The sequence below is a fragment of the Ochotona princeps genome, chromosome 1 (assembly GCF_030435755.1).
Source record: "Ochotona princeps isolate mOchPri1 chromosome 1, mOchPri1.hap1, whole genome shotgun sequence".
NCBI lineage: Eukaryota > Metazoa > Chordata > Mammalia > Lagomorpha > Ochotonidae > Ochotona > Ochotona princeps.
Window position 1 is genome coordinate 85,386,444 of NC_080832.1, and position 26,132 is coordinate 85,412,575.

Consider the following 26,132-nt stretch of genomic DNA (forward strand, 5'->3'; position numbering starts at 1 on the left):
GTGGTCGCAATGGCCGGTGCTGCGCCAATCTAAAGCCGAAGCCAGGAATTTTCTCTAGGTCTCCCACATGGGTGCAGGGTCCCAAGGCTTTGGGCTGTCCTCAACTGCTGTCCCAGGCCACAAGCAGGGAGCTGGATGGAAGCAGGGCTGCCAGGATTAGAACCAGCAACCATATGGGATCCTGGGTATGCAAGGCGAGGACTTTAACCACTATGCTATCACGCCAGGCCCGAAACAGTTTTTAATACTTATTTTCCTGATATCCCACATGTATGTCCCTATACACTTGAGTAAACAGTTCAGGGGTACTAGATTGACTAGTGTCAATCTAGAGTTGCAGGTCTAGAATAATCATAGAATTACCTTCCTTCAAACAAAATTATAATGCCTCTTCTCCCAAATGAAAGATTTTAGGTTATGAAATTCCAATGTAATCACTTCAGGGTATCTATTCTACCTGACCTCTAATTTAAGTATTCCTTCAGAGTAACTTAGATTTTTTAAGCCATCTCCCTAGAGATAATAAGAAAGTCAAGTAACAGGGATAACAGCCAGAAAAATAAGTAACGGTGATTATTTTAACCCAAAATGAAGCCAAAACTCAAGAAACATAAAACTGAGCTTCAAAACTGTGTAAAAAGTGTGTAAGCTGAACAGGCAGTACAAGGTCAAAGGTCTCTCTATATGTCATGGCAGATACTGCCATGAATGATTGTAAGTGAAGGTGAAATTGTAATTCTGTGTGAGAGGAGAAGAACCTAGAAACTCCAAATGTAGCTCAGTTTTCCTGAACAGAGAAACAAAAAATGTATTCCAATCACAGCATTCAGATAATGCTGCTTCTTTATACTATCGTGTGAATTTAGAAGCAGGAATGATCTAGTTACATAATCAAAAAGTCAAACATCTGGAAAGAATTTGAACAGCAAAAAGAAAATACCTCTTAGTCTGCACAGTATCTGCGATGAAACAGAAAGTCATGTAGATACAGTTCACTGAAACTGTGAAAGAATATTTGCAAAGGTTCAACCAGGTAAGCAAGACCATATGGAAATTTTAACATGAAAGTTGATGGCAAAAAGCAGCATCAATTACACATATTATGTCTCATCAATTCTCAGTTACTTTTGAATTGGCAGCTTAATCTACAACAGCAAAGACATGGAAACCACCCAGATGCCCATCAAAAGAGGAATGGATAAACTGTGGTACATCTACTCTTAGGATATTACTCTGCCATTAAAAAGAATGAAATGCCACCATTTGCAACAAAGTGGTAGCAGCTGGGGACCATTATCCTCAGAAATAAGCCAGTCTAAGTAAACTAGTACATACATATATTCTCATAAATAAACTGCATAACAGACCAGAGTACCAGGAGAAGACGAGCTGTAGTATGTGTCTCTACTCTGATATAAAAAGACCACCAAAGAAATTTTTAAATATACCTTGACTATATATTAGATTCTCTTCCTTTACCTATACCAACGACGTCAGGTCACACCTAAGTAACAGAATGTTAGAACTATGTCTGCCGCTGAAGGACTGTATTACTGTAATAAAATGGAGAAAATCAATGGGCTGGTGAGAATGGAAAAGGATAAAAGAAAAAAGTGGGAAGCACTATACCTACAAAGCTGTATGACAGAAAACAAAAACAATGGAAGCAGTTCAACAAAAGTTTACTTAAAAGGTGAGAAACTCAGGCCCAGCCAGACAGCTCAATGGACCAATCCCCTACTGCTAGGTGCCAAGATCCCATATGGACACCAGTTTGTGTCCCACCTATTCCATTTTGCTTCCAGCTCTCTGTGGTGGCCTGAGAAAGCAGTCCTGGACAGCCCAAAGCCTTGGAACCCTGCACCCATGTGGGAGAACTGAAAAACTTCCTACGGCCCAGTGGCTAAAGTCCTCGCCTTGAAAGCACCAGGATCCCATATGGGCGCCAGTTCTAATCCCAGCAGCTCCACTTCCCATCCGGCTCCCCGCTTGTGGCCTGGGAAAGCAGTCGAGGATGGCCCAAAGCTTTGGGACCCTGCACCTGCATGGGAGACCTGGAAGAAGGTTTGGGCTCCTGGCTTCAGATCGGCACAGCACAGGACATTGCGGTCACTTCGGGAGTGAATCATCGGAGGGAAGATCTTCCTCTGTGTCTCTCCTCATCTCTGTATATCTGACTTTGCAATAAAAATAAATAAACCTTTAAAAGAAAAAAAAAAAAACCTCCTGGCTCCTCGTATTGTATTACTCAGCTCTGGCCATTACAGCCACATGAGGAGTGAATCAGTAGATGGAAGATCTTTGTCTCTACTTCTCTCCATAAATCTGCCTTTCCAATAAAAATATATTTAAAAAAAAAAAAACGTGAAGAACTCATGGACACACACAGGCCACATGCAGCAAGAGTGAGCAGAGAAAGGAAAGATCATCTTGTGTCATCTTGTGTCTATGAGAGCAAGTGCCCTTCCCCTTGCCTGGCCTCTTACAAGCCCTAAAGGGGGGCAGTTACATGTTAGCCCCAGGTAAGAGGGAACACATCCTAGGGAAGGGGTCACTTGGTAGCCAGATGAACAAATAGTATTATATAGGGCAGGAGTGGTATGACTTCCAGTTTGTGACTCAAAGACAGTTACCTCCCTGTCTCATTTTATTTCCCCATTAGAGATTCCCAACCCTGTTCTTAAGGGTGACTGAAGGATACAGATTCTTCTCCTGTAGCTACTTCCTGCTGAATGGGGACATAAGCCTTGTATATTTCAGGTTCAGAAATAGTTTCCCATCTCAGCTAACAGATCCATCTTATGAGCCAGTGGTTCTAATGGCTATGTCCCCCACATTATCATTATCACTCAGAGAAATTGTTGGTCTCTTTTTGTCTTCTGAAGCAGCACCCAAGGAACTCCTCAACTGGTTCACATGAGCAGGTTGACTCATCATTTGTGTGCCCATGGGCACAATCTTTCCTGTACAGGTGACAGCACGACATGCACTGTGGGCTCTGATGCCAGACACATAGCCCTTGGGCTCTCGACCCCAAGACTGGAGAGCCTGTCATGTCAGAGATCAACTCCACATGAAAACTAAAGCATTTTGGTGATGTCAAAGGACACTGGCGCACCCTCCTCCCATTCCCAGGATTCCATCCTCTTGCCCCAAACCTAGTGCAATGGTGAGCTAGAGGTATGGCGTGCCTAGGATCCTTGAGACCCCTGGAATGTTTTCCACATTTTAACACCTCTGAGTAAACAAGTACCTTAAAATTGGTGCTTCATTAGACTAGAAAACATACATACACATCAATTCTATTTTTATTTTGACAAATCATAAAATAATTATGGACAATGTATATATGTACATTAAACCAAACAATCAAACACTGTTTTCCTGGTTTTATCCACCACAATCAGATAGTAAAAACAGAAGGCAGCATAGACACCTGAAAGGGAAAAGTGAGATAATAAGATTCTTTCCACAGGAGACCACTGCCAAAAATGACAGGATGCAGTTGCTTATATATGTTCATTGGGATTGAGGTGAACAAAGATTCAATGACTTCACAGGTATAAAGATTGTTTTATGAGACTACAGAAGTGAATGATAAACACAGTTTCTAGGTTTCTGAAAAGCGGAGTAGAGATCAGCAGTGAAAGGATAAATGGACATGAAAGACTGAGTAATGTGGAGGTGACTTTTAAGGAAAGGGTAAGTACACTATAGCAAAAGAACCTACAAAAATTAACAAAATGGATTCTACTGCCTATATAATCAGAGAAAATTATGTTCAGTAACTGGCAAGAGAAATTACACAGTGAAAATAATTTACTAGTTATGACAGTAAGCAACAAATTCAGTATTTCGTGTGTGTGCATATATTTATAAATATACAAATATGTAATACTTTAAAAATTTTAATGATTTTAAATTTTAAAACACCAAAATAGGCTTTATAGCATTAGCTTTACTGGAAATGAAGCTTAATCTCCAAGTTATTGAATAGTACTCCTAAGATTGTGTCTCCATCATCTAACAATAGAATCAACACCAGCCATCAGTTGGTTTAAGCATCTGAAGTGTCATCCAGTGAAATTGAAACTATGCCCAGCAAAGCTTATAGACACCACGCTCTTTGCTTTAGAAACTCAATGTTTATTTTTACAGATGAAGAAACTAAGGCACAATGAAAAGGTAAGAATTTTTCTGTTGAGTAATTATGCTTTAATGAAAGTATTAAGACTAGGAGCTACAGCCTCAATGTGGCATAATGGGCAATGCTGCCTGTGGCACTGGCATCACATGTATGTCGCAGTTGAGTATTAGATACTCCACTTCTGGTCAAGCTACCTATTAACATGCCTGGGAAAGCAATGGAGGATGGCCCAAGACATGACAACCACATGGCAGACCCACGAGACATGCCTGGCTTTGAACCAGCCCAGCCCTGGCCAGTGCAGTCATTTGGGGAGTGAATCAGCAAATAAAAGCACTCAACTCATATTCATATTCTCTCTCTCGCTCTAAATCTGCATTTCAAAAAAGCAGCTATTTTATTAAATGGAGCAAGATAAGTGATCTTTACCACTGTATGGCAGCTAATAAAAATAAAAACTAGGAAATCTGGGACAATCAACCTGGGTATTTATACAAAAATATAAAACAATAGGACAATAAAGGACGTATTTATTTTAAAAGATCAAGCTGCTTCTACTCCTTTATAGCCAGTAGCAGATTTAAGCTATGAACTTAACCTCTACTATCTATTTTCCAGAAATCAAGACAGATACTAGGTACTATGCCTTATTCTGAAAAACTTCAAATTTTCAAATCTGTTTTTAATTTCTCCAATAGCAGGGATATTTGTAAGAGTATCAAACTATTGAAATTGTAAAAGATACTAATACTCCTGAAAAGTCTCTGCTTTACAGAGGTCAAGTCATCCCCGGGGGCGGGGGAGGTAGGGGAGAAGGTAAGTGTTAAATTTACCTTCTTTCATTTGTTGAGTATGAGAAAGGGGAAGACACCCAATTGCCAGGGTCCGTGCAGTAGGTGTGAATGACACAAAGGGGTGAAGAGAACAGCTCCCTGCATGGCAGGGCCCAGGGAGCTTCCAGCTACTTGGCAGGGCCTAGAGGATTCATCTCTGACCACCTTGACGCAGTTTTCACTCCCTTTCGCATGGGCACTCAACCACCCCACTAAGAATTTTGTATTGAGGCACTGTCTGCCCCTGTGAGATGGCTTTTACAACCAACATGAGCTTAGGAGTTAATGTTACTGATAATGTCCTGGTGAGTGGGCCTTTAACTGCACACAGGAGTACAATCAAGCCCATGCTGTTTCCAGACACCTTATTGTGTACCTACCCATTGCCATAAAATCTGGCCCGGACATTTAGCATGCTTCCTGGGAAATGGCTTGATGAGAATTTTACAAACTAATGGAAATGATGGGAGTATGGGTTAAAACTGCCATGACAAAAAATATAGCTACTGGGACCCTAAAAGCTATCCTGTTACTGTGACCCTAAAGGCCATTCTGCTAGGACAAAAAATATAGCTACTGGGACCCTAAAAGCTATCTTGTTACTGGGACCCTAAAAGTTATTTTGTTACTGTGACCCTAAAGGCTATCCTGTTACTGGGACCCTAAAGGCTATCCTGCTAAGGCAAAAAATATAGTTACTGTGACCTTAAGGGTTAGCCTGTCCTTGCAACTCTTTAGAACATAGAAACTGTAGTTGCTTTAGCTGCTTTCATAATTTCTAACTAGAGGAAATATAGGCTGATTTCACTAACATCACAAAGATATACTTTTGATTATTGTTTGATCACTTATGAGGTTGTAGAACCTGCAGTTGTAGAGGAACTTAATGTTTGAAACCTTTTGTCTCAGATCTTTTTTTCTCTTTGGATGTATTCCTCACATTAAGTGATGGTTAAGTTGTAGAATAAGAATTGTAGCAAGAGTGTATTACTGAATAAGATGTGTTGCCTACTGAGAAATTCTTGGCTGCAATGTTGGAATGGATAATGCCCTGTCTTAAGGTGAAACAATTTGTAGAATTATCTTTGGAAACACTCACTTGTCCATTGTAGAACTGAAACTTATATGGAGTAAACTTGGCTCATTGCTAATTACAATTCTTTCCGCCATTATAACTCTTGCTTTGCTTGTTCAGTTAACAAACTGTGTGAGCTTGCTGACCTAATGGCCTTTAGTGCCAATGACCCGTAATCCCCATAGACCAAGACTCCAGACTTACTAACCCATACATAATTCAAGGTAGGGGTCTGGTTGTCACAGGCGGCGCCTAGGTTAGAGCCCAGACCTGAGGAGAGTGGATGAAGACTGGAAAACCAAGATAAGCAAGGAATGCGGAATCCTTCCTCAATCATTTCTCAAAAAGTTGTAAATTGTGCCCCCCTGAAGCTATGTCAAAATGCCCCTAAAAGAAAACTTTGTACTGCTTCTGTATAAATAAAGCAGACAGCTTTCTCGCAATGTCCACAATGATCAAGGAATCCTAGTGGTCCGTCTCTCTTTTCTTTCTCTCTTCTTCTTTCTACGCCTATCTCACGCACCCTTCCCGAGCTCCGAACTCTCGGCTGGAGCTGGTCTCCGGCACCCAATTACTTAAATCAAATTTTGATTATGCTTGTTGTCTTGTTAGGATTTGTTTTTTATTTGAAAGGCAAATTTACAGAGAGAAGTATAGACACAGAAAAGCCTTCCATCCACTGGCTCAATCCCTAAATGGCTCCAACAGCCAGAGCTGAGCTGAGCTGAGCTGATCGAAAGCCAAGAACCAGGATCTTTCCCTGCAGTTTCCAGGTGGGTGCAAGGTCCCAAGGCTTACACCATCCTCCACTGCTTTCCCAGGTCATAAACAGCAAGCTGATCAGAAGTAGAGCAGCTGGGACACAAACCAGCACCCCTGTGCGATGCTGGAACCACAGGGTGGAGGATAAACCTTTTGAGACACAGTGCTAACCTCCTATTATGCTTGTTTTTGAAATATTTTATTTAGATATTTACTTAGAAAACTATAGCTCATCTCAAAATTGATAATTTTTTTAACTTACAAGAACTGCCAGTGAACTAAAGATGTATTTATGTTCGTAACAAATAAATTATTATAAGAATACACTTCAAATACAAGGTCAACATTTATTGTCATTCTAAGGAAAATATTACCATACTGAAGAAAAAAAACCTATGTGGTTTATAGTTATAACAAATCCAAGTTGGGTAGAACACACTTTTAATGTTACTTTTTCCATTAAATGTGGTCTGTTCTCTAATGCATGACATATTCCTACAAGAATGTTTTGTTGTACTTTTCTGACTCTGTCATCTTCAATCCCCACCATTAAAATTACAAAAGTATGTTTTACTTGGAAATGGTATAGTAAATCATACTTTAGAAGCCCAAAATCTGATTTAAAGGCAGCATCCCCTTACTAATCTTAAATTTATGTATTTTGTTTCTCTACATAAACCATAACACAACCAGTCCAAAGCCTCATACATCACATAGGTTTAATTTCAAAAGACAGTATTTGAATTACTATAGCCTAACATACTACCACCACAATCTACCATACAGAAACTTTGCACCTTTTTGAACTTCTAAAACACAAAATATTTTATCTAGTCCCAGTTTTCACATCATATTGGAGCCAAGGTTATGACACTGTGAGAGAAAACACAAGCTGTAAGGCCAGCATCCCAAATAGGTACCAGTTCACACCATGGCTGCTCCACTTTTGATCCAGCTTCCTGATTATGGCCTGGGAAAAGCAACAAAAAGTGGTCCAAGTGCTTGAGCCCCTGCCACACACATGGTAGACCTGCATGAAACTCCTGGATCTTGGCATGGCCTAACCGAGTGCTGGCCACTGTTGTTATTCGGGGAGTTAACCAGCAAATGGAAGAATTCTCACTCCCACCCCTAAGTCCATCTTTCACACATAAACTTTATAAACATACACACACACACACACACACACACACACACACACTCTAACTTCTGCTTTACAATGAGTGAAGATAATTGAATCTATCGATTCAAAGTTTTCATTACATGTGCTTAACATTAGTCTAGCAAACCACAACAAAAAAGTATCCAACAAAAAAAGATTAAGAAATAAGCAAAATCAGTAAGCAGTAAACAAATGCAACAAGAAACTATGTAATAGCATGTATATGTAAAAATAATCACTGTTTTATGTCAGCAGAGCTTCTACAATGACCAAACAGCAGCAAACACACAAAGATTCCTTAAAAATGGCATCTGGAGAAAAAAGACAGCAGAATAGGATAAGGATATGTTTAAATGGATGGAGAAACACTAGCCAGTGTGAACCAGAGAGGGCACATTCCAGGAAATAGGAGGACAGAACAACAGCAGAAGGGTACCTGGAGACTGACAGACACAGAAAAGCAGCAGAAACTGTGTGGTTGGCAGTGACTGATATCTCAGTGGTATTTAGTAATGACAATCTTAAACGCACTGGCAGGCAGAACTACACCAGCAGCAAGGTGGGAAGCTCATAATACTGGGAGATCAGGAGATGAACCTAGACAAATAACTGCTCGTCATACTGCTCTGTTTGATTTGACGAGGAGCAGAGACAGAGCAGCAGATCCCAGATGAGCAGTTATTTGAGAATAGGGTGGATTTTCCGGCACGATAGCATAGTGGTTAAAGTCCTCACCTTGCACATGCCGGGATCCCATATGGTCACCGGTTCTAATCCCAGCGGCCCTGCTTCCCATCTAGCTCCCTGCTTGTGGCCTGGGACAGCAATGGAGGACGGACCAAAGCTTTGGGAACCTGCATTGGCTCAGCTCCAGCCGTTGCACTCACTTGGGGAGTGAATCAATGGACGGAAGATCTTCCTGTCTCTCCTCCTCTCTGTATATCCTCCTTTCCAATAAAAATAAATAAATCTTTAAAAAAAAAAAAATAGGGTGGATTTCACAACCCAGTATGCCCCCTAGAGCCATATCAGATGCCATTTTTGTTTAAGGGCTATGGACAGTACTGAGGTGCAGAGCTGGGAGTGAGTTCATTTCTGGCTCAGTGAACTGCAACGATATGCATCCTACAAGTTCCACCCAGGGTAGGAATGGGTAGCCCTCAGACCTGACGGCAAGCACATAAAGAACTCTAGTAGTGGCATATCAGGGACCATTTCGTATGGAATGGCAAAGAATTTTAAGACTACAGGGACAACAGTGAGCGGCACAAGCATTGAGCAGATCAAGAACTCACTGAGCTCAGTGCATTGAACTGGTCCCACAGGAAAATAATGCCGACTATGGCATCATACGGTTCAAAATAGGTCCGTGTGGCCCTCAAACCTAACAGCAAAAGGGATCCGGCAAGATCAGTACCACCAACAGCTAGTTACATAGGACACCTGGTATCTCCCTAATCTTGGGACCTGCTCCAACCGCAGTGGGAGAAAGGTTGTACAGACAACAGTGCAGCTTCAGCACGGTATCACAGGAGGTGGAGAGAGAGGTGAGCCAGAAGCTGGGGCTATGCAGACAATGGTGGAAGTCTAACATAAGAACCCAGACCTGGAACTCGCTGGAGGGAGTGGCATAACCGACTGCAAACAAAGAGTCATGTACCAACTGTAATACATAAAATTAAACTGTAGACTTGTGGGTGACAAAGCATAGAAATGTGCCTCAAGAAGAAGACTCTGCTAACCAGAAATACAATGACCAAGAGCAAAAGAAGAGACAAAGGCATAATGAATATTACTGAAGACTCCCCTGCAAAGGAGAAAAATCCTTTGCCAACCTCAGAGGTTTTTCCCATGCCTTCCTCCTACCTCTCCCCTGCAGCATATTCTCAACATTTTCCTTCAGATGCTATATTCATGAAGAATAAATCTGAAATTTACATTGATGCATTATTTTAGAATGATATCAGTAATCACAAATATTTGTGTATATTGATTTGCCCTTTGAAATTAACTGATTACTTTTATTTAGAAAAATATCATTTTTATTGGAAATGTAGATATATAGAGATAGAGACAGAAAGGTCTTCCATCCACTGGCTGACTCCCCAAATGGCCACAACGGCCAAAGCTGAGCTGATCCAAAGCAAAGAACCAGGAGCTTCTGCAGGGCTCCCATTGTGAGTTTAGGGTCCTAAGGACTTGAGCCATCCTCTACAGCTTTGCCAGGCCATGAAGCAGGAGCTGGATAGGAAGTGGAACAGTTGGGACATGAACTGGCACCCATATAGGATCCTGGTGCTTGCAAAGTAAGGATTTAGCCATTGAGCCTTTGTACCAGGTCCCCCCCCCCCTTTTTTAGTAAGAGGAAAAAATAGTGATGTAGCAGCACTGTAAATGATAAGGTTATCATCAGGTTGCAAGTAGGTCTTCTAAATTTCCAAAGGCAAAAGTGAAAGACATTAAAATACTGATAGACTCTTAAGCATTAATGTTTAACAGAAGAATGCTACATGTGTGTTTAATACATAGGAAAAAACTTAAAAGTCAAATTTTTCTATCCAATTTCCTGAGGAACAGACTGGAAGAGGGAAAAGAATCTTACTTCCAGGTTAAAATTGTTATGTATGGGCCCGGCACGGTGGCCTAGTGGCTAAAGTCCTTACCTTGAACGCACAAGGATCCATTTCTGATCCCGGCAGCTACACTTCCCATCCAGCTCCCTGCTTGTGGCCTGGGAAAGCAGTCGAGGATGGCCCAAAGCCTTGGGACCCTGCACCCGCTTGGGAGACCCGGAAAAGGTTCCTGGTTCCTGGCTTTAGATTGGCGCAGCACCAGCCACTGCAGTCACTTGGGGAGTGAATCATCAGATGGAAGATTTTCCTCTCTGTCTCTCCTCCTCTCTGTATGGCTTAGTATTAAAAAAAAAAAAAAAAAAAATTTAGAAAAATTAAAAAAATATATGTATGAAGATCAATCATTTACATGTTTATATGCATGAAACTGCTTCAAATGTTCATAGAAGAGAGTCAAAGGAAATTTGTTTTTCATAAACTTTTTGAAGATTTATGGTATTTGCTTAAAATACTTCAGGAAAGCTACACAAGAAACTGACAAATACAGTTTCTTATACAGAGGAAACTGGATAAGGGAGGAAAATGGGAGTGAGTATGTTTTCTTTATATTTGCACATTTTTTTGAGGTTTGTACCACACTCATTTGTACCATTTCTCATTCCCCGAACTCAACAGAATAGAAAAAACACTAAAACTGCATTGTATCATTTATTAACCACTATTATCAACAATACCGTATGATTTAGAGGAACTCCAGCAGGGCTATATAAGCAAAGTCTGAATCAGAGCAAGTAAACTTCCTCCTTTAAGGAAGTGACTCTGATGCATCAAAAAGCAAATCAAATACACAAATATTTCTAAAGCCCATCCATGTAAATGTAAACACCAATCTGGTACTTAACTACATTTTTTCCTTTCCTCTTAAACACTACTGTTGATTAACACTGGCGTTTTCTTAAATGTATTTATGTGGGGAAGAGGAAAGACTTGTCTATTTTTTAGTTATTAAAATCTTTATAACACACAAAAGAAAATGTTCAGAGGTATCAGCTTGAGGCATATTTTTTAAAACCCTCTGGGGCAGGGAATTACTGGAGAAGCAATGTAAGCTGCCTCTCCCATTCCTCATCAGGGAACCAGACGTCCCACTTTGTTCCAACTCGCTGCTAATGCTTCCAGGAAGCATGCAGAAGATGGCTCAAGTACTGGGTTCCCTGCCAACCACACGGGAGACCTGAGTGGAGTTCCAGGATCCCGGCTTTTAGGCTGAGCCAGCCTGAGTCACTGTGACCTCCCAAGAATGAACCAGTGGATACAGGATCAACTGATCCACTGATACCTCTCTATCTCTACTTCTCTCTCTCACTTCCTGCATAAATGTATGATTCTCTTTTCTTCTCTCTCTCTTCCTGTATATCACATAAATTGATTTTTTAAAAGAAATTCTCATATTTAAAAGGAGAAATGAGTATTTACGATCCCTTGATAAGTTCTTCACGTCTGTGACTCACCTCCACTATCACTGGACATTTTCCAGAATAATTCTCTATCTTCCTCTCAAAAGCCACCAGGATTTCTTGCATAGCAGCAAGCCTTTCAGGACTGCTTTCAAGATCTTTTGGATTCCAGCTGCTGGAAAAGAAGGGCCACCATCTTTGGTTTCAGGAACTCTTTGGAAATATTTAACAGAGTCCATTCCTCTAGCTTCAAACTTTTTTATGGGGAGTTGTTCTCCATCTGAATTATATTAACAATTGTTTGTAAGACTAAGCAATATAATTTCAAAGTTTTCATGATGACATGGAAATAGAGGCAGCAGTTTTCATACATTTTAACACTGTCCAGATATTTACATGTCTTGACTATCTACTAAAATTGTTACTTAGCACAAATTCACAATGCATTCTTGTAAAAAGCTAAGAAATTCAACACCGTTATAAAAATCTAAATATGTTTTACATCACATGTTTGTCATTTCATCTTACTATGAAATTCACTCCATTTGAAGTGCAGGGATAACCACTACTTTCATCACAGTAACTGAAAATTCAGCTCTTGCATCATCCCACATTCTTCCTTCTCCTGCTACAAGTCTTAGCGATTTTAATCTTCAGTATTTCCTAGAGGTTTCCCCCATTTATCAGTTTTACTGCAGGTACCTTAATGCTAGATCAAGTCACCTGAGCTACAGCAAGAATAAGAGAGATTCATAAGGTAAGAATGTCAGATGTTACTTTTCAATTTAAACCACTTTAATAGCTCCAGCGCGGTAGCCCAGTGGCTAGATCCCTGTGTTGCATGCGTCAGGATCCCATATGGGTGCCAGTTCGTGTCTTGGCTGATCCAGTGCCCAGCCAGCTCCCTGCTTATACCCTGGGAAAGCAACAGAGGACAGCCCAAAGCCTTGGGACCCTGAACCCAAATGGGAGACCCAGAAGAAACTCCTGGTTCCTGGCTTCAAATTGGCTCAGCTCTGGCTGCTGTGGCCATTTGGGGAGTGAACTAGCAGACAGAAGATCTTTCTCTCTGTGTCTCCTTCTCTGTGTCAATCTAATCTGCCTTTCCAACAAAAATAAATAAATCTTAAAAACAAGAAAAACTCTACTAAGTAAACAATTGCAGAAATTATTTTAGAACCTGAACCCAGTTCTACAGTTCCAGATCAGTGCTTTATGCCTCATAACATGTATTATCATTACAGTTACACAAACCAAGGAAGACATCAACTATATATCTAAAACATAAGCAGATGATCTGTTCACACATGTATTTATTCAACCACCTTCAATATTTTCCTTCCAGATATAGTCATCTACCGAAGATCCAAGTGTTATTATCAAGTACCTTGCTACTTATGTATACTCTCTAAATTCTACCTAGACTAGGCAATGTAAGAGTTAAATGAGTTAAATGAAAGACTTCTGCTAAGACTCTTCTCACAACTTTGTTCATTAGTTTAACCGAACAACTATCCAGTAAGCAGATGCAGCTTTTAAAAGGACAATTAGTGACATTATTAGAAGTTAAACCAGTAAATTATATCAAGAGGAAAAAGGAAATGCACAGCAATACTGCATAAATAAACTGCATGCAATTTTGTTCCTCATATTGCCTAAAAATGAAAATCTCAAAATGAACTTCAGAGTCGCAATCACATTTCACATCCTCTCATTTTTTAATTATCATTTTATTATACAGTTCCACAGGCTCTGAGATTTCAAATTTTCAATTAGATAGTAAAGTAGAAAAAGATGTCTGAGAATGAAAATAAAATCAGATTAATTAACAATGTATCTTCCTCAACACTTTCTCTTAAGTCAAAAGAACAAAAGGCTATATATAACTCAAAGTAGAAACATTCAGAGGTTGGATAAATAGAAAATCAAAAACAGGAGGGCCTGGTGGCATGGCCTAGCGGCTAAAGTCCTCGCCTTGCACACGCCAGGATCCCATATGGGCGCTGGTTCTAACTCTGGCAGTTCTACTTCCCATCCAGCTCCCTACTTGTGGCCTGGGAAAGCAGTCAAGGATGGCCCAAAGCCTTGGAACCCTGCACTTGCGTGGGAGACCTGGGAGGAAGTGCCTGGCTCCTGGCTTCGGATCAGCACAGCACCAGCCGTTGCGGTCACTTGGGGAGTGAATCATTGGACGGAAGATCTTCCTCTGTCTCTCCTCCTCTCTGTATATCTGACTTTGTAATAAAAATAAATAATTCTTTCAAAAAAACAGGAAAGTTTCTATGATCTTACAAAAGTCACACATAAATTGTGAAAACAGATGGTTTCAAGACACTTTTGTTTTAGCCCAAAACGGACACAAAGGTGAAATAAAAACAAAAGAAATCAAAAAAGGGTGTGTAGTTTTCTACAAAATTCAAAAAGCAAGCTCTCTAACTTATATGGCTAAAAGGCTAGGTTATAACAAATCAAAGTTCTGCAAGATATATTATGTACCTGAGTGGATTCTGTTTATGTATCATTAGTGTTGCCAGGAAAAGGTCCTACATTAATACATGACATTTATAAACAGTGAATGAACAGTCTTCAAGAGATCAATGGAGTGCACAATTGGCAAAATGTTTAATGACTGGCAAAATGTTTAAATACAAAACCTCAGAGGCAAAGACAGCAGAATGGGGTAACGACAGGTTTAAACAGATGCAAAATCATTAGCCAGGGTAAAACAGAGAGGGCATAATCCTGGGATATAGGAGAGGAGCGGCCAACAGCAGAGGGACACCTGGAAATCTGTAAACATACAGAACAGAGACAGCAGAGTGATGTTGCAGTGACCAGACAATGCATCAGCAAGCCCGGCAGCCAGGTGGGAAGGGGAGTTCACCAGGAACTCAGGAATGAACTGGGGACTGAAACTCACTGGAGGCAGTGGCACAAGCGACTGCAAATGAAGATCTGGGTACTAATCACAATCAGTAAAATCGACCTGTAGAACTGTGGGAAACATAGCTTAGAAACCAGCCCTAAGGAAAGGAATCTGCTAAGCAGAATAGCAATGACAAAGAACAAACGAACAAAAGAAGCGCAACGAACATTACTAATGCCTCCCCAAAAAATGAGCAAAAGCCTTTTGTCAGGGCCCTGCAGCATGGCCTAGCGGCTAAAGTCCTCGCCTTGAACATACCGGGATCCCATATGGACGCCGGTTCTAATCCTGGCGGCTCCACTTCCCATTCTGCTCTCTGCTTGTGGCCTGGGAAAGCAGTCAAGGATGGCCCAAAGCTTTGGGACCCTGCACTTGCGTGGGAGACCTGGGAGGAAGTGCCTGACTCCTGGCTTTGGATTGGCACAGCACCAGCCATTGCACTCACTTGGGGAGTGATTCATCGGATGGAAGATCTTCCTCTGTCTCTCCTCCTCGCTGTATATCTTTGTAATAATAATAAATAGATCTTAAAAAAAAAAGTCTTTTGTCAACATAATTAAGTGAAACAGACACTGAGGAAATGGGAGCAAAAAATTTTCAAAATTTGTTATAAAGCTTCTTAACAACAAGAAGCACATACAGGGCCCGGCGGCGTGGCCTCGCAGCTAAAGTCCTCGCCTTGAACGCCCCGGGATCCCATATCGGCGCCGGTTCTAATCCCAGCAGCTCCACTTTCCATCCAGCTCCCTGCTTGTGGCCTGGGAAAGCAGTTGAGGACGGCCCAATGCATTGGGACACTGCACCCGCGTGGGAAACCCAGAAGGGGTTCCAGGTTCCCGGCATCGGATCAGCGCATCAGCCTGTTGCGGCTCACTTGGGGAGTGAATCAGCAGATGGAAGATCTTCCTCTCTGTCTCTCCTCCTCTGTGTATATCTGGCTGTAATAAAATGAATAAATCTGTAACAAAAAAAAGAAGCACATACAGCAGTTCAAGCAATTTAAGGAATATGAAACACCGGAAATGTGAACAATGAATCAAATTAAAACCTAAATCTTAAAAATTAAGGACATAATGCAGTAAATTAAAACTTCAGTGGAAAAACTCTCAATAATAGAATCAACAAGACAGGAGAAAATCTGAATTGTCAGACATTTCCTGCAGTAATGGGGAAACAAAAAGCTACAAGAAGAACTAAGTCAAGCTAAGAAAAACATTCAAGAACTGAGACACTACTAAAATACAGGAGGGGAAAAGAACACCCAACGGGGTGGACCAAAAGCCATTTTCACCAAGATACATGATAATCAAGCTCTCTTCAATAAAACACAAGGAAAAGATCCTGAAATGTGCACATGAAAAAAATCGACATATAAAGGAATGCCAATTAAACTCACAGGAGACCTCTTAGACGAAACTCTACAGGCCAGAAGAGAATGGAGTGACATATTCCAGATTCTAAAAGCTAAAAGTTGTCGACCCAGGATAACGTACCCAGCAAAACTTTCCTTTGTCTTTGAAAATGAAATAAAATTCTTCCACAGTAAAGAAAGGTTAAAAGAATATGCCTTTTCCAAACCTGCCCTACAAATGATAAAGATGTTTTCTTGACAGAGAAGAGGAATAGCGCCCACCCAAACCAAAGGCAAATACAAAGAAAATCCCAGTTACATAACAACAGAAAGGGGCAGGGAATTGGGGAGCGAATTGGGGAGGGGATAAGAGAAATTCCAGGGCCTATGGAACTGTATCATAAAATGGCAATAATAAAAAGTGAAAAACAACAGCAACAAAAAAAACAACAACAACAAAAAAGAGTTGGGACTGAGAGCAGATCAGGACATGTCAGGCTGCAATATCCAATGTTAAAGGCCAAAACAAGCGATGGGCTATGCCGAGGTGGGTCAGAGCAACCACTGGCATGTGCAAGATATGTGGCTAAGAACAGGTCTGGCTGGGTACCTAATGGGATACTCTGGCTGAGTTGTGGTTCCCACTGGTGAACAACAGCCAGAATATGGGGTGGCAATCTGGTCTGCAGTCTCATGGCTGAATAGGGGTGACAAACACGGCTGCAATCTCCCTCGGTAGTGATGTGGACTGAATCTGAGTTGCTCCAGACAATATGAGAGCTATATCTGGGTGTGGAACAGATGACTGGGCTACAGCACCCAACAGTAAGTACCAGAATGGGTAAGGCCACTTTTCCTGCCAGGACAGGAAATAGACCAAGTCAGGCTGGGCTAAGTACCCACCAACGTGTGCGAGATGTGCCGATGGAAAGAGACGTGATAGAGAAGCTTGGGGATCTCCTCTGTCAGGACATAGTCCCTTGCAGGTGAGCACAACAACCAAGGCTGGAAGTAACCCAGATTAGACCAGGTTATGATACCCTCCGGCTTCTGTGTGAGTCAGGTCTGGGGACCCACTGGCAAATGTGAGAACCAGAATGGGGTTCCGGACATGCTGGGTTGGAATATAACACCAGCCAGTTCACATTAGGGCTGGGATGGACTAGGCTATAACACCCAACAGCTTAAGTTGGAACTGGGATCAGATCGGGCCAACCCAGACTATAGCACCAGTCTCCAAATGCCAAGGCAGACCATGCCAGACTAGGCCACAGCACCCATTAGCACATTTGAGAAGGAGGGTGGGAAGCATGTGTGGGTGCAAGCCCAATAACAGGCATACAGGGTGCTACCCTGCTGGGTCACTGCTCTCACTGGTGAGCATGAGAAATGGGACCGATGGCTGACCAGGCAAAGCAGGGCTACAACACCTGTTGGCCTGCATGCCAACATGCATGCAAGACTCTTAGAGGGAAGAGTCAGGATGGGTTAACCGACAATACCCACTGATGTATGTATAAGGCAGAGTAAGAGCAAGTTGATTGGGCTTTGCTGCAGCATCAGTTGGAAAGTGTTGTCAAACCAGACCACAGTGCCACCTACAGAATGGAAAATCCGGGACTGGGACTGGAACCAATAGGGAAACTGCGGGTACCTCTCTGATGGGTTGCAACTCCCACCGGTAAGCATGAGAACCAGTGCTGGGGTCGGGTCTGCCTTAACAGCTGTGAGCTGGACAGTGGGGTTGGTTGGGTTGAGCTAGGCTTCACTGTCCACTGACATGTATGACAGCTGAATGGGACATGGGACAGACTGGACCAGTCTGCAACACATAACTAGGAGGCACAAGAACCAGGGCTAGGGTTATGCCTGGTGAGGGTTATTGGGAGTCACTTCTACTAGGCTGTAGTTCCTATTGGTGTATGAGAGAGCTGAGTGTGTGTGTTGGGTTGGGCTGGACTGGACTGTAGCATCCATTGGTTTATGTAAGAGACAGGGCTAGAAACAGAACTGCAACTATTAGTGTGTGCACAGGTTAACGTGGGTGACTGACTGAGTCAGGTCTGGGATCATCTCAGACAAAGTTTCTTTGTGGATCCTCCCAACTGAACTAATAGACTCAGAACTCCAACCATGGAGAGAATTGCAGCATCTGTGGTCTGACCAGGAACTGCATGTGTCAGAGCTGGGCCTCCCTCAGTGGATAAGACAGAGCAGTGGTCAGCATACCCAGATGCACATGGAGGATATGGCCGTCCATTGGAGCACCAGAGGACCTCTGGTACCATAGCAGAGGAAGGAAGGCAGAACAAGTATCTGGGCGAATAGAGACTCTAAGATGGACTACGTCAGCCTATGGACCTTGGAAAAATTTCCTCATCAGCGAGATTGTCAACATTTCAGAACTATTAAAACCATTTGAGCAGAACCCTCAGCGCACGCTTCAGATCAGGGACTCTGGGAAGACATCGCATGGCCACATCCATCCCCAAGTACTGAGGCGGTTGGGAGGCCGGGTGCAGCTTCTCCCCTTATTTCCCTCTTTCTCCCAGATATAGGAAGAAGGAAAAGAAAATTTGGAAATAATAGTTTCACCCACTGTCCCCTAATTTTTGACCCTTCCCATGCTAATCAACTATGTAACATCATCAAAAGTAAGTTTTTAAAACAGGTAACATTTATCAAATGTTTAAAATATTCCAGGTACGGGCCCAGCACGGTGGCCTAGAAGCTAAAGTCCTAACCTTGAACACGCCAGGATCCCATATGGGCGCTGGTTCTAATCCCGGAAGCCCCACTTCCCATCCACCTCCCTGCTTGTGGCCTGGGAAAGCACTCAAGGATGGCCCAATGCCTTGGGAACCTGCACCCGTGTGGGAGACCTGGAAGAAGTTCCTGGCTCCTGGTTTCGGATTGGCACAGCATCAGCCGTTGCGCTCACTAGGAGAGTGAATCATCGGACGAAAGATCTTCCTCTCTGTCTCTCCTCCTCTCTGTATATCACATCTTACTTCGTAATAAAAATAAAATCTTTAAAAAATATATTCCAGGTACTATCCTAAATGTTCTACCCAGATTAATTTATTTGCTATATAGAAACAAGTACTATTACTGGTCTCATTTTACAAATGAAGAAAGTGAGGTTTAAATATTCTCTTGAGATCACAAGGTCTAACTCTGGCAGCCTGACTCTAGGGACAACCCTCTTAATTCCTTGTTTTATTACCTCTCTAAAATCTGTCTTCAAATTTTCTAACCTGAAATAAATATTGTATGCAATACAGTTGCTACCTCAAATACAGTGCTATTCAACTCTGAAGAACCTGAGAAAAAAAGGAATCTTTGTAAAACTGAACTGTTTTATCCTTAACAACAAATCATGGGGTTAGCACCATGGCACAATAGATCCAGCCTCTACCTGCAGTGCTGGTATCCTATATGGGCACCAGTTCTAGTCCTAGCTGCTCTGCTTCTGATCCAGCTCCTTGTAATGTGCACATTCCAAGTGCTTGGGCTACTACACCCACAAGGGAGATCTGAAACATGCTCTAGCCATCAGATCAGCCCAGCTCTGGCTACTGCAGCCATTTGGGGGATGAACCAGCAGATGAAAATCTCTCCCTGTGTGTTAAATCTGCCAGTTAAATAAAAATAAATTATAACCAACCATTAAAAAGGCACTACACATTGGTCTGGAATGACTTTCATCTCTATAATCCATGATAAATGCCAACTCTTATATTTTCAAGCCCTATCTGACATTTTTCTAAAGTTTAAGATTGTGACATCTACTATCACAACTGTTACCAAACATTCTTTGATTATAAAGTGCCCTACAAGGTCTGCTTGCTTGATCTAACTATTATGTTTTCTCTTCCATAATCTTGGAAATACATAAAAATCATGTTTTTCTTCATGTCCTAGCAAGTAAAACAGCTCAAAAATTAACTTAAGATAGAGCCAAATAAAATTACATGTGAATCTATACTCTGAATGTATGTTTTACCTTCTTTACCCCTATCTCATTCCATCCATGCAAATTTTTGTGTTGCCTTTTAATCTGCAGAAAGGTATATAATAAAATCATATTGGATTACAATCACATATATTGGGATTCTAAATTTGCACCAGCCCTTTATCCCAGACTAAACAAACCAAAAGTGGAAAATACATAAGGAAAAAAGCCACCTTTATATTAAGTACATCTGTTTTTACCTGTTATTATTTCCTAAGCAATACTGTTTAATCAACTATTTATACAACACATTTCAACAGGCATAAGTAATCCATAGATTTAAACTGCCGAGAGAATGTTGTGTAAGTTACGTATATGTATATGTATATGTGTATGTGTATGTATATGTAAACACTATACCATTTTATTTAAATGACTTGAACATTGCAGATTTTGGTATCCACAAGGGAGTCCTGGAAACAATCTCCCATGAAATACTGAATGACAACTTTATATTTACATATTTGGTTGGCTCAACACTTACTCAAAGCATTTAAGTCGTATAATTTCATCACAAATTATAAAATAATATGACTAGAAACAATCAATTTATATGAGCAGCCAATCTTAAGAATTAAAAAGCAAAATTTTGACAGTTAAAGACATTCATTTTGGAAAAACAGCAAACTAAAATTATAAATTTGTCTCTTACAGAGCTAAAACACTCAAAACAAGCCTGAACTAGTCCTAAAAACATCTGCTCACGGAGCTGGCCTCAACGTCCTAGACTCTACCTGAAAAATCAAGAATACCTCTGCACAAAGAGAAATCATATGCAAGCCACTTTAACTAGAGGTGCATTTTCTTTATGCTGGCTCCCTCTACTGACAAGAAAATAAAACTCCAGAATTACACTGTTACATAGAATCAACACAAATGATATTTATTTAAATATTCCAAAATCAGCCTTTTTGATAAAACAATATTAAAACCTGACTGTACCACAGACCCAGGAAAAAAACAAAAATTTAACTGACAATTCAAATAACATGCATATTTTATACGTGATGGAGGCCATTTCAATATAAATTTTTAGCATTAATCTTTAGATGTAAGCAAAGGTAAATCTTAAAGCATTTTAAGTATTTTTAATAACTTCTTGATCAACTATGTTTACCTGTATCTGTTCTGGTGTCCATTGGTCTAGGTTGACTGATTTGACCCTGGATATATGAACCCCAAGATTTCTATGAATTCCAGCACATCTGATGCAAATAAACACACCAATATTCCAGGAAGCCCATCGTGGACCTAATTAAGGAAAAGCAGCAAACAAAACCAAATATTAAAAGGTAAAATAAACATGATGCATTCTTTCTTAATACAATTATACTAGAAGCTTCCCAAAATCACATGCTAATTTTCAGTGCAACAGCATGCTAAGAAAACATATGTATGTGTCAAAACTGCACTGAAAGGTTAAAAGTCGATTTTCAAGAATCTTATCCGATATACTAATTTTTATTTTCTAGAAACTGTCCCTATGTGAACAATATCACAATTTTAATTACTACTAGTAACATCCTTTGTAATTATTTATCAAAGAGAAGAGTGCTTAAGTGGTTAAACATAGATATCAAACAAAACCGTTTAGAAAAGTAAACATAGAAATTAATGACTACACTGTTCCTGCTAGGTCAGGAGGTGAACCGAGTAGGGTTGGCTCAAGAACCCCCTGGCAAGTGCAAAATCTGGCATTGGGAGGGGTTCTGATGGAGGAGCCTGGGCAACTCCTCTGGCAGGACACAGTCCCTGCAGGTAAGCGCAAGAAGCATGATAGGAAACAGCCCAGAATAGGCCATGGTAAGTTTCCCACTGGCATGCATTCGGCATGGGTCAGGAGCAGACCAGGCTGAATCAGTTCATGTCATCCACTGGACAATCCGATCACCAGAACAGAGTGCGGGATGGGCCGGGTTTGGTTGCGACAAAACCAGTACACATTATGGAATGCCAGGGCGTGGTTGCCTGTACTGGATATGAATGCAGCACCCATCCAGCACACCTGAGATCCAGGAAGGAAGGGGCAGAGCTGGCGGGGGGATTAAGGGGCTGGTCCCCTCGCCGCACAGCTACTCCTACTGGAGAGCGTGGGCTGGGATAGAGACAGACCCGACTAAGCAAGGCTACAACACCTGTGCGCTGCATGTGGACTAGATCAGGGCAGCAGCATCAGCTGGCAGAAGCTGGCACTGGGGACTAATTCTGTCAAGTCAAATCACAGGACCACCTAAAGAGTGCATAAACCGGGACAGAGAGACCTGGGAGGGAAATGGTGGGTTCCCCCTTCTTGGGTCACTATTCCCATGGGAGGGCATGAAAACTAGCACAGGGGGCTGGGATGGCTAGATAGAGAGCCACTCAACCACATGTGAGGGCTGGATGGTTGAGTTGGTTAGACAGAACTAAGCTTTAATGCCCATTGACAAGTACAAGAGCCAAAGGGGATGGGGGACAGACTGGTCTTCTGCTACACATACCGGCAAATCAGGGTAGGGGGCGGACTTGGTGGGGGTTATTGTGGGTCGCCCCAACTAGGCTGCAGCTCCCACTGGTTGATGTAAGGGCCGAACCAGACTGGACTGCAGCACCCATTGGTTCCAGTGCAACTCACGACCGAAAACAGAACCAGCCCAGCAATTGCAACCACCAGCTGATCGTGGCGAAGGACTGTGCCGGGCCCTGTGCTTGCTAGAACATACAAGAAACTAATCTGGGAATACCTCAAAGTTTCTTGGGAGATCTCCCCAATCGAACTGCTGGACTCAGAACTCTAACCAAGAAAAGACAGAAGACAGAACAGCACAATCATTCATCTCAGCTATATGTTGGCAGCGAAATATGGGGCAAACGGAGACCTTATGATGGACCATATCAATCAGTGGACGACCTCATCGAGCGAAACTGGCAGCGATTCATAACTGGAGAACTATTAACACCACTTGAGCACATATCTCAGAGCATGTCCCACATCCGGGACTTGGGGTGGGCGGGAAACCAGGTGGGGCTTCTCCCTCAATATCCCCCTTTACCTCAGATACATGATGGAAACAATATTGACATAATAGCCTTACCCACTTCCCTATCCCCCTGAACCTTTTTTTTTCTTTTCTTTTTTTTTCTTCTTTTTCCTTTAACTGTAATTAACTATGTAAAGATTGTCAACAACAATACAATAAAATAGATTTTAAAAAATTAATGGCTACGAATAATATGGCTGGGTTATTCCCCAAAAACATATATTGCCAAGAAACATGAAAACCGTACAATTGCTGTAGTAATTAAGAAAAATGCCTTTTAGCGCACAGTACACTGGCTCAACTGGCTAATCCTCTGCCTCCAAGTGTGGGGATCCCATGTGAGCACCAGTTCGTGTCCACTCTTCTTGGGGAAATGTAATATTTAAATGAAGTACTTTATGACTTCTCATTGGCAAATCTGATGACCACCATGCTACCCTTGTGCAATGAGGCCATTATTAAGTAAAATAAGTTACTGAAACATAAGCACTGCAATATGTAACATTGGATCTCATAATTTATAGCTTCCCTTTGATTAACAAATAGAATATTTAGAACATATATAATGGATATTTAAGTAATTCACTTCCCAATAAGATAAACTGAGAGGGAAAATGATTACAGTATACTATGCAGAATGGCACACAATTTAAAACTTTATCTCTAGAATTTTTCACTTAATATTTCTGAAAAAAACAGCAGGCTATAGATAACAAAATGCAGAAAGCAAAAGCATTGTTAAGTGTGTCTAGTGTTGTTGCTGATCTGCAAATGCGGAGGAAGGAAAAAGGGAAATGGACAATGTAAACAGCATCCCAAAGAAATGACAAAACTCAACAACAGAAAACACAGTAACAAACCAGGCAGAGGACAAAACATCCAGCAGGCAATTAAGAACACAGAACTCAAGTTCAAATGGGGATACAAATATGAGCACCTTCTTTAAGGTGAATTCTACCACTGATTCATCAATACCTCAAGTTTGGAATCAACCACAGTGCCCAATATCAAAAGAATGCATAAAGAAAAATGTGGTTTATATATACAGAATGTTACTCAGCTATCATTTGCATCAAAATGGTTTCAACTAGAGGATATTATGTTGAAACAAACTAGACACAGAAAAACAAATATCATATACTCTCTTATATGTGGAAACAAAAATGGATAATGAATGAAAGCCTATGTGTATCACCACTGCTGCAAACACAGTTCTGTAAATAAAACATAGTTTTGGGACAGCCAAAATCCTTGGGAACCTGTACCCACATGGGAGATCTGGAAGAAACTCCTGGCTCCTGCCTTTGGATAGGGTCAGCTCCAGCTGTTGCAGCCACTTGGGGCGTGGACCAGTGGATGGAGGATGATCTGCCTCTCCTTCTCTCTGTAAATCTGACTTTCAAAAAAAAAAAAATCTTAACAAAAAAAAAAAAACTTATTTGGCCTAGGGGTGGGCCTGGTAGGGATGCTTAAGAATCTCCCAGACAACTCTTGCCAGCATGCTTGAGAGTTGGGTCTGAGAACCAGAACAGTAGCAGTTCTTATTGGCCTCCCCAACTAGACCATAGCACTCAAAACTTGACCTCAAGGAATATCACACAGGGTCTGGTGAGATGGCCTAATAGCTAAATCCTTACCTTGCAACCACCAGGATCCCAAATGGGTACCAGTTTTTATCCCGGCTGCTGCACTTCCCATCCAGTTCCCCACTTATGGCCTGGAAAAGCATAAGACAGCCCAAACCGTGGGACCCTGCACTTGTGTGGGAGACCTGAACAAGCTCCTGGCTCCAGACCAGCTCAGCTCTGGCCACTGCAGCCACTTTGGGAGTGAGCCTGCACACAGAAGACCTTTCTGTCTCTCCCCTCTGCAAATCTGCCTTTTCAATAAAAATAAATGAATGCTTAGCGGGGAGCGGAGGGGGAAAGGAACATGACACAGATGTGTGGTCTGGCCTTGCAGCACATGTTGTCTAACCCACCTTTGTGTCTGACTCCCATGCAAAGAAAAACAATAATCCCAGACGCACAGAAAACACAAAATAGCCTGCTCCTTTGCTCATCTTTTGGAATGGCTCTTGCTTGTTTCAATATGCAGTTTTGTAGAGTCAAATCTAATTATTTTTGCAGTGAATCTTTCCCTTTTTGCACTTCCTGGTTATCTGTATCTCCCAATAAGTTCTTGTGATTCATTAATTGATCATCCATTAGAGATGGATTGCTTGTAAACACCTGAGATTGTAAATGTCCATTTCAACACTGCTTTGCTACATATCATGAATAATGAAGTTCTAGTTATTAACTGTAATTCCTCAGCACAAGAATCACACACTGGCATCTATTCCTACAAGAAGGTTTCTGATTTCTGTTTTCACCACTCCTGTGATACATTTTTATTTTAGCAGCATGGTTGTTAACTTCCTGTAAAGAAAAATTTATTTTCACCCCAATGTGGACTGTGCTCACTGATTCTGTTAGAAAATATATAGTGGGGCCCGGCGACGTGGTCTAGTGGCTAAAGTCCTCGCCTTGAAAGCCCCGGGATCCCATATGGGCGCCGGTTCTAATCCCGGCGGCTCCACTTCTCATCCAGCTCCCTGCTTGTGGCCTGGGAAAGCAGTCGAGGACGGCCCAATGCATTGGGACACTGCACCCACGTGGGAGACCTGGAAGAGGTTCCAGGTTCCCGGCTTCGGATCGGCGCGCATCGGCCCGTTGCGGCTCACTTGGGGAGTGAAACATCGGACGGAAGATCTTCCTCTCTGTCTCTCCTCCTCTCTGTATATCTGGCTGTAATAAAATGAATAAATCT

At 41.7% G+C, this 26,132-nt stretch overlaps 1 protein-coding gene across 4 annotated transcripts in view; it reads right to left on the reverse strand.

Moving 5' to 3' along the window:
• Window positions 1-26,132, reverse strand: part of SMAP1 (small ArfGAP 1) — a 160,411-nt gene that overhangs the window by 93,145 nt on the left and 41,134 nt on the right. For 3 of the 4 annotated variants that reach the window (XM_058661527.1, XM_058661520.1, XM_058661512.1), the window contains exon 2: window positions 21,419-21,552. In XM_058661527.1, the coding sequence (XP_058517510.1) occupies window positions 21,419-21,552 (134 nt within the window). Of the gene's footprint in view, window positions 1-12,063; window positions 12,185-21,418; window positions 21,555-26,132 lie in introns of those variants that run through there. The other variant, XM_058661533.1, reaches the window with a different exon arrangement.